General features: G+C 40.7%; 1 protein-coding gene across 1 annotated transcript in view; it reads left to right on the forward strand.

Moving 5' to 3' along the window:
- The first annotated feature begins 466 nt into the window (after nt 1-466).
- LOC133634263 (neuroblast differentiation-associated protein AHNAK-like) overlaps nt 467-10,523 on the forward strand; it is a 22,939-nt gene continuing 12,882 nt past the window's right edge. The window contains exons 1-7 of the mRNA XM_062027391.1: nt 467-482; nt 647-673; nt 1,878-1,967; nt 3,219-3,314; nt 3,678-3,926; nt 9,660-9,713; nt 9,856-9,963. Of these exons, the coding sequence (XP_061883375.1) occupies nt 467-482; nt 647-673; nt 1,878-1,967; nt 3,219-3,314; nt 3,678-3,926; nt 9,660-9,713; nt 9,856-9,963 (640 nt within the window). The remainder of the gene's footprint in view (nt 483-646; nt 674-1,877; nt 1,968-3,218; nt 3,315-3,677; nt 3,927-9,659; nt 9,714-9,855; nt 9,964-10,523) is intronic.

The following is a 10,523-nucleotide window of genomic DNA, read 5'->3' on the forward strand; positions in this document are numbered from 1 at the left end:
TGACACTCGTGATATCGCCCTGTCTCTGCTTTGTCTGCGTCAAGGCACTCGATGTTCGCCCTTGGCAGTCAGCAGGCCGGGTCTGGACACATACACTGATACGAGACGACTCGCAATCTTGGACTGCAAGTTGTCCCTTTGCACAGATATAAAAGTACAACTTCAGCACAATTGTTAACAACTATAGCAACGGCCTTTAAGCATAAGAGTTGTGTGATAATTTATTCATAATTATTCTAACAGGTATAAACAATCTTTTGAACTCAGATCAAAATTGTAACAAACAGGTGATTTGACGTATCATAAGTTGCAGTTTCATAATATGTTTATGTATCTTTTCTATTCATTATTATTACAAAAGTTAGCAGGCCAAATAGGCTTGATGAAACCATTAAAGCGAGGGTTGCTCATGTATGCAGTACCCCCGCCACCCCGCAGGGGGCAACAGCGAAGCATATGTGCCACCATGAAGCAGCAGTGCGGTGAGTAGAAGAAGACTACTCATTCGAACCCAAAATGGCGCTATCGATTCTGAAAAAGAATCAAAATAAACTTGCGAAAATCTGAATTTTTAACAGCGACTGGACAACAAAGTATGAATATTCTGCCCGTAGACGGTGCTTTCTTAATGTTTCCTGTCGGACAGACGCACTGTTCCAGACCAGCGTCAATGGTAGAAATCCACACTTCATCACACAATTTGGTCATATCTTTGTAAGTACATATTTTGTTTATAAATATATTTAGTTGGTTTTGTATTGAAATTGCTGACCTTGTGATGTATTTTGTATTCGTAGTTTTTTGTGTGTGTGTGTGAGTAACTAGCGAGCAAAGCGTGTTTACTACATGTAGTGCTACATTTGACCAGTAGAGGGCGATAATGACACAACTAAGGTTCATTGTGTGCAACATTTGATGGGGATGTTGTTCAATTTCTATTTGCCTAAACATCTGTAATTTATTGTGTGCATGTATTAACACTAAACCTTTTATTTTATTAGTGTTAAGTATGACTTTATACTTTTGTTATGTTTATTTTATGTTCATATTTTCAGTGTTGCAAGCCTAAATGAGGGATATATATATATATATATATATATATATATATATATATATATATATATATATATATATATATATATATATATATATGGCCATAACACGATACATATGTGGATATTTTGCCTTAGCCTTGAATGAACACTTGATGCATATAATCACAGCAGTATGATGATTCTACGTGTCTACATTAAAATATTCTTCTTCATACTGCATTAATATATGCTACTTTTAAACTTTCATGCAGAGAGGGAAATCACAACTAAGTCAATTGACCAAAACTGTATTTATTTATTAAACAGTTATTAAGCAGTGGCACAAACATTCATGTCATTTCCAAACAGAAAGTGCAAGATTGTCAGAGACATTTTAAAACAAGCTATTAGTGCACTTTTGTGCATGATGTCACTAAGATGACATATCAAAAACAACACTAAATTAAAGTGCACTTTTTGTACAGAACGCCACTACAATAGTTTAAAACAAATAAAGTGCACTTTTGTGCATGATGTCACACAAGATATTTCAATAACTGTCAAATAAAAATTAGCTGCATGATAGGAAATCAAATAGTGTATGTCCTTCGCTATGTGGTAGGTTCCAGCGGACGTTATCTCCTTATGTCGTTTTTTTTTTTTTTCATACGGTGTTGATGTGGAAATGGTTGTGTTTCTACAAACACGTTTAGAGCATCATTGGTGTGTGTCTCCGAGTAAATAATACCCCAATTTAGTGACTTCATGTCAGAGATCAAACTTCCTGAACAAAAAGATTTGTAAGATGGTAAGGTGGGGCTTCCGCCACCACCCTCGTCTCAGGCAAGGCCGCCGCCACCATCCTCGTCTCAGGTGGAACCGTCGCTACCATCCTCGTCTCATGTGGAACCGCCGCCACCATCCTCGTCTCAGGTGGGGCCGCCGCCAACATCCTTGTGCAGTGTTTCCCATAAACTACCAAGATACCTGTGGCGGTGGGGGCGTGGCTATGGGCGTGGTCACCATGACATCATCGAGTAATTTGCATAATTTACTACAATGATATGATTTTCTCTAAAAAGGCTAAAAAAATGTATACTTACTAATTAATAATAACAGTTTTGTTTTAAACGTCCATCCATCCATCCATCCATTTTACAATATAATTACAACACTTTATGTACATATTTATATACAGATTTGAACAATAAGTTATTCACTGAAATATATTTATTAATTGTGGTTCTTACAAAAATTATATCTTATAAAATATAAAAGCTAAAATGTCTCTTAAAGCTCTGCCCCTTTAATTAGTGCATACTAAATAATTTTACTTTAGCCTACTACTACAACCATATTATTTACCAGCAACATAAAGTGAAACAGAGGCAGAGGTGTCCTGCCACAGTCAGTAACAAATAAACAGAAAACAGTAGTGGTCAAATACAAATAAGGCAACAAGAGAAGTATCCTACACTTCTCTTTTGTAAAGTAAATCTGAACAGCCGATATGGGCATCTACATCAACTATATGATTTGCCTGAGAAGCTGGACAGGACAAAAAAAAATTTTTTTTTTCAATTTATTTATTTATTTTTTAAATTTGTGGCGGACGTAATTCTTTCGTGGCGGGCCGCCACAAATAAATGAATGTGTGGGAAACACTGTCGTCTCAGGTGGAACCGTCGCTACCATCCTCGTCTCTGTCATGTCTGTTGATCATGTTTTTGTTTGGCCATGTGCTGTTTGTTTTTTGGACTCTTTTTTTAGTTCCTGGTTTCACTTCCTTGTTTGGTTTGGTTTCCATGGTCACCCATTAGTTTTCACCTGTCATGTCACGCACCTGTTTCACGTTTTGAGTCACGCACCTGTTGTTAATCATGTCTGTGTTATTTAAGTCTTTCTTTCTGTTCACTCGTTCTGCGTTCATTGTCTTTGTCACACCGGTTCATGTCCCTTGTTGACGAAGTAAGTTTTCATAGTCCATGTCCTAGCTTCTGCTAACTAGCAGCTTCTTTTGTATTTTAGGCACGCTTGCCTTTTTTGTTTATTGTTTGCGTTTGTGAGAGTTTGAGTGATTTATGTTGAATAAATCCAAGCTCACCTTCACGCTGTCGTCCGGAGCCGTTTTTTTTGCATTGGAAGAACAACCCCGCAGCCAGCTGCGACCCCCCCATGTGACAGTCTCAGGCGGAACCGTCGCTATCATCCTCGTCTCAAGTGGAACCGCCGCCACCATACTCGTCTCAGGTGGAACCGTCGCCACCATCCTCGTCTCAGGTGGGGCCGCCGCCACCATCCTCGTTTTAGAATCAGAATCAGAATAGTTTTTTATTGCCATTGTTTGAGAACGGGTTCACAAACTAGGAATTATTCTTGGTGCAATGGTGCAACATAAAACACATAACACAGAATAGGTAATAAAATGAGCTGTGCCTGAGCTATCAGATCTTGTTATTGTTCATGTGCCTGATTGCCGAGGGAAAAAACTGTTCAGGTGGCGGGAGGTGTGGGTCTGGATGGACCGTAGTCTCCTGCCTGAGGGGAGAGGGGAGAATAGTTTGTGACCAGGGTGAGAAGAGAATTTGGGACCGTCGCCGCTTCAAGCATCTCAACCGGGTCTCTTGACGACGCCCCCACCAGCCTTGCTCCGGCTCGGCAGCCAGCTCGTCTACTGCACACTCCTCCCGGTCAGCTGGGCAGATGGCCGGTTAATGGACGCCCTCTGCGCCACCAGCAGCCATGACCAGGACTTGGGTGTGGACCACTATGGTTGCTGGGGATTTACTCTCGCCCACGTCTGCCTCCTCGTCGGCCAAGTATGTGGCCAGTTTAGGGACGCCATCAGCAGCGATGACCAGGACATGGTGCCGGATGTTGGCAGACCCGTCAGTGATCCTGTTCTGTCTCCCTGTAATGTTTGTCTGATCTTGAATGGGATTGTGCTGAAAATGTTAATTTCCCCTCAGAGATTAATAAAGTATTTCTGATTCTGATTCTGATTCTGATTCTGACCTTTCCGGCTGCTGGTGCGCCCGCCTCGCCAGCTGCAGCGGCGTTGCACTTGTCTCCGCCACTTGACTCTCTTATTTTAGTTCCACTTCCTGTTTGTCTCCCTGAGGGCTTTTCCTTCCACCTGCCGCTGATTGGCAGCCCGGCCACACCCAGGCATGGTTGCTAATCAGCCAATGCCCGCCTCGCCCTCCCGTCAGGGCCCGAGGATTGTTTTGTGCTGGATGTCACGTGCTGGCTGTGTTGCCTTGTATTTTGCCTCGTGCTCTTCCCTGCTGCACCTCGTGCCCTTTTGTGCACACTAGAAGACTTGTAGCCAGTTGAAGATACCTCAGGATCCCTAATGGAACTGTTCAAATGAGATAAAGATAAGGCCATGTTATTACAAATTGTTAGTGTTGATTAAATTAGACAATTCCTGAACTTTGAAAGTCAAATGTATCTTAAATTAGCATAAACCTTACTTTGAGGCAATCAAGGACACTTCCTGTTAGTTTTGTGTCCAGCTCAGAGGCCGTGGTCACGTGTGCACATGCAGTCTGCATAAGTCAGGTAGTGTCTCTGTGGATTCTGGGAGTGCTGGTACAAGAATGAATGACGAGTTCATCATGCCTTAAAAAGGCGATGTCACCACCTTCTTTTTGGGCAGCCATTCTTTTCTCTTCAAACCGCATTGGTGTAGTCCTCATTGATAAAGATCCTAGTTCCTTTAAGATGGTTCGCCTTGTGCAAGACATCCAGTTGGTCCTTAAACTTTTGAAACTCCTCCATGATGGATCTCTGTCTCTGTCTTTGTTTCCCAGTCGCCCAATTCCTGTTTCTCCTTGTGGATTCAGTTCCTCAGTCTTAATCTTCCTCTCAGACTCAGTCCGCAATTCATCTGGCGACTCCTCGATACGACACCAAATTTGATTTAGTCTGACCTTTCGAGGTATTTTTTCAGCAGCAGTGCGAAGAATGTCAAACTAACCTGCTCAGTGGCCTTGTGGTTAGAGTGCCCGCCCTGAGGTCGGTATGTCACGAGTTCAAACCCCGGCCGAGTCATACCAAAGACTATAAAAATGGGACCCATTACCTCCCTGCTTGGCACTCAGCATCAAGGGTTGGAACTGGGGGTTAAATCACTAAAATGATTCCCGAGCGCAGCCACCGCTGCTGCTCACTGCTCCCCTCACCTCCCAGGGGGTGGAACAAGGGGATGGGTCAAACGCAGAGAGTAATTTCACCACACCTAGTGTGACAATCATTGGTACTTTAACTTTTTTTTTTTTTTTTTTTTGTCATGTCAGCCTGTAAGGAGTCTTGTGTGTGTGTGTGTGTGTGTGTGTGTGTGTCCACCAGGTTGAACACCATCATGGACTGTGAGTGTGTGCTGGTGATGCATGCTGGGAAGGTGGTGGACTTTGACACCACAGCAGCACTTTGCCAGAAGGAAGACTCTGCTTTTGGTCAGCTCCTCAGTCAGGTGATGAAGGGACACCAAAAGGACACCGCCAAGATACAGACAGGACACTAATAGGACACAGACAGGACACTATTAGGTCACCAACAGGACACTAATGGGACACTGACAGGACACAGACAGGACACTAATGGGACACTGACAGGACACTAATAGGTCACCAACAGGACACTAATGGGACACAGACAGGACACTAATAGGACACTGACAGGACACTAATAGGTCACCAACAGGACACTAATGGGACACAGACAGGACACTAATAGGACACTGACAGGACACTAATAGGTCACCAACAGGACACTAATGGGACACAGACAGGACACTAATAGGACACAGACAGGACACTAATAGGACACTGACAGGACACTAATAGGTCACCAACAGGACACTAATAGGACACAGACAGGACACTAATAGGACACAGACAGGACACTAATAGGACACTGACAGGACACTAATAGGTCACCAACAGGACACTAATAGGACACTGACAGGACACTAATAGGTCACCAACAGGACACTAATGGGACACAGACAGGACACTAATAGGACACAGACAGGACACTAATAGGTCACCAACAGGACACTAATGGAACACTGACAGGACACTAATAGGACACAGACAGGACACTAATAGGTCACCAACAGGACACTAATGGGACACTGACAGGACACAGACAGGACACTAATGGGACACTGACAGGACACTAATCGGACACTGATAGGACACTAATAGGACACAGACAGGACACTAATAGGACACTGATAGGACACTAATAGGACACAGACAGGACACTAATAGGACACTGATAGGACACTAATAGGACACAGACAGGACACTAATAGGACACAGACAGGACACTAATAGGTCACCAACAGGACACTAATGGGACACTGACAGGACACTAATGGGACACTGACAGGACACTAATAGGACACTGATAGGACACTAATAGGACACAGACAGGACACTGATAGGACACAGACAGGACACTAATAGGACACTGATAGGACACTAATAGGACACAGACAGGACACTAATAGGTCACCAACAGGACACTAATGGGACACTGACAGGACACTAATGGGACACTGACAGGACACGGACAGGACACTAATGGGACACTGACAGGACACTAATAGGACACTGATAGGACACTAATAGGACACAGACAGGACACTAATAGGACACTAATAGGACACTGATAGGACACTAATAGGACACTGATAGGACACTAATAGGACACTGATAGGACACTAATAGGACACAGACAGGACACTAATAGGTCACCAACAGGACACTAATGGGACACTGACAGGACACAGAAAGGACACTAATGGGACACTGACAGGACACAGACAGGACACTAATGGGACACTGACAGGACACTAATAGGACACTGATAGGACACTAATAGGACACAGACAGGACACTAATAGGTCACCGACAGGACACAGACAGGACACTGACAGGACACTAATGGGACACTGACAGGACACTAATAGGACACTGACAGGACACTAATAGGACACAGACAGGACACTAATAGATCACCGACAGGACACTAATGGGACACTGACAGGACACTAATGGGACACTGACAGGACACTAATGGGACACTGACAGGACACTAATAGGACACTGACAGGACACTAATAGGACACAGACAGGACACTAATAGGACACAGACAGGACACTAATAGGTCACCAACAGGACACTAATGGGACACTGACAGCAGCAAAACAGGCCCAGAGTATAATACTACCACCACCATGCTTGACGGTAGGCCTGGTGTTCCTGGGATTAAAGGCCTAACCTTTTCTCCTCCAAACATATTGATGGGTATTGTGGCCAAACAGCTCCATTTTTTGTTTCATCTGACCACAGAACTTTCCTCCAGAAGGTCTTATCTTGGTCCATGTCAGGGGTCACCAACCTTTTTGAAAGCAAGAGCTACTTCTTGGGTAGTGATTAATGCGAAGGGCTACCAGTTTGATACACACTTAAATAAATTGCCAGAAATAGCCAATTTGCTCAATTTACCTTTAACTCTATGTTATTATTAATAATTAATGATATTTACACTTAATTGAACGGTTTAAAAGAGGAGAAAACATGAAAAAAATGACAATTAAAATTTGAAACATAGTTTATCTTCAATTTCGACTCTTTAAAATTCAACCGAAAAAATGAAGAGAAAAACTAGCTAATTCGAATCTTTTTGAAAAAATTAAAAAAAGAATTTATGGAACATCATTAGTAATTTTCCCTGATTAAGATTAATTTTAGAATTTTGATGACATGTTTTAAATAGGTTAAAATCCAATCTACACATTGTTAGAATATATAACAAATTGGACCAAGCTATATTTCTAACAAAGACAAATCATTATTTCTTCTAGATTTTCCAGAACAAAAATTTTAAAAGAAATTCAAAATACTTTGAAATAAGATTTAAATTTGATTCTACAGATTTTCTAGATTTGCCAGAATATTTTTTTGAATTTTAATCATAATAAGTTTGAAGAAATATTTCACAAATATTCTTTGTCGAAAAAACAGAAGCTAAAATGAAGAATTAAATTAAAATGTATTTATTATTCTTTACTAGGGATGTCCGATAATGGCTTTTTGCCGATATCCAATATGCCGATATTGTCCAACTCTTTAATTACCGATACCGATATCAACCGATACCGATATCAACCGATATATACAGTCATGGAATTAACACATTATTATGCCTAATTTGGACAACCAGGTATGGTGAAGATAAGGTACTTTTTTAAAAAATGAATCAAATAAAATAAGATTAATAAATTAAAAACATTTTCTTGAATAAAAAAGAAAGTAAAACAATATAAAAACAGTTACATAGAAACTAGTAATTAATGAAAATGTGTAAAATTAACTGTTAAAGGTTAGTATTATTAGTGGACCAGCAGCACGCACAATCATGTGTGCTTACGGACTGTATCCCTTGCAGACTGTATTGATATATATTGATATATAATGTAGGAAGCAGAATATTAATAACAGAAAGAAACAACCCTTTTGTGTGAATGAGTGTAAATGGGGGAGGGAGGTTTTTTGGGTTGGTGCACTAATTGTAAGTGTATCTTGTGTTTTTTATGTGGATTTAATAAAAAAAAAACCCAAAAAAAAACGATACTGATAAAAAAACCCCGATACCGATAATTTCCGATATTACATTTTAACGCATTTATCGGCAGATAATATCGTCTGACCGATATTATCGGACATCTCTATTCTTTACAATAAAAAAAATAAATTTACTTGAACATTGATTTACATTGTCAGGAAAGAAGAGGAACGAATTTAAAAGGTAAAAATGTATATGTGTTTAAAAATCCTAAAATCATTTTTAAGGTTGTATTTTTTCTCTAAAATTGTCTTTCTGAAAGTTATAAGAGGCAAAGTAAAAAAAATAATGAATTTATTTAAACAAGTGAAGACCAAATCTTTCAAATATTTTCTTGGATTTTCAAATTCTATTTGAGTTTTGTCTCTCTTAGAATTAAAAATGTCGGGCAAAGCGAGACCAGCTTGCTAGTAAATAAATAAAATTTAAAAAATAGAGGCAGCTCACTGGTAAGTGCTGCTATTTGAGCTATTTTTAGAACAGGCCAGCGGGCTACTCATCTGGTCCTTACGGGCTACCTGGTGCCCGCGGGCACCGCGTTGGTGACCCCTGGTCCATGTGATGTCAGATGAAACAAAAATTGAGCAATCCAATCACTCTATCACAGAAAAATAAGAGTCGTAGAAATGATTGGAAACTCAAGACAGCCATGACAATATGTTCTTTACAAGTGTATGTAAACTTTTGTTTGCGACTGTATATATATATATACAGGTATATATATATATATATACATATATATATATATATATATATATATATATATATATATATATATATATATATATATATATATATATATATATATATATATATATATATATATATATATATATATATATATATATGTATATATATGTATATATATATATATATATATGTATTTCTCATGTTCTTCTGTGCTCATGTAGCTCATGTTTCCAGTGAACGTCTTCCAGTGTTGTGAAGGTGAAGACGAGCACGTTGTTGTGATTGTTGCGAAGGCGTCTTCTTACGCAAGCACACAGTGCACTCGGTGCACTCAGCTGCTAATGGCGGTGAGTCAGCGTCGACGCCCGCGGATAGTCGGGGTGCGGCGGATTCTCACACACACACTATGTTGCCAGGTCCCCACGCCGCGTGTGTGATAGGGACCAAGTGTATGTGGACTGTTGTTAAAAAGTGTGTGCGTGTCATCAGGGTGTGTCGGTGGGCGGAGTAACCTGTTTGTCCGCTTTCTGCCGCTGAAGTCGTCCACCTGTCCTGTGCTGGGACACACACACACACGCCAGGCTGATGGTGCCTCAGGTCAGTGGACTTTCTCTTCATTTCTCTCGCGTTCCCGTTTTCCACCTCGATTCTCGCCCAGCTGCACTTTGTGCTGGGCCGTAAAAAAGTTGAATGCGTAACCGCTGCCCGCCGCGCGTCCGGTTTTGTTGTTCCGACAATTGTTTTGTGCGTTAAAGACACTAACGGTACGACAACAGGTGGAAAAGGAAATGAGTGTAGGGCTGTGCGAAATAACCAATTAATTCATGTGATTAATCACAAACAAATTGCATTAATCGTGGATATTAGTCAGATTAATCATGCTATTTATTTTGCTCCTTTACCTTTTAAAGCAGTTTTCATTTAGGGCCACATCGCAGTCATGTTTGCGTCTAACAGTGAATGTTATTACTTCCTGTGCATTTTTTTTTTTTACACATACAATTAAAACCTTTGAGTGTTAGACAGGCCTCCTCTCTTCCTGTTTTTAAATCGCTCTTAAAAACCCACTTTTATTCCATGGCCTTTAACACTCTGTGATCTCCATCCTGCTACGGCGTCCCATAATGCACCTGCTGTCAACCTGTTTCTATGTTTTA

This window comes from Entelurus aequoreus, linkage group LG18, assembly GCF_033978785.1.
Source record: "Entelurus aequoreus isolate RoL-2023_Sb linkage group LG18, RoL_Eaeq_v1.1, whole genome shotgun sequence".
NCBI classification, from domain to species: domain Eukaryota; kingdom Metazoa; phylum Chordata; class Actinopteri; order Syngnathiformes; family Syngnathidae; genus Entelurus; species Entelurus aequoreus.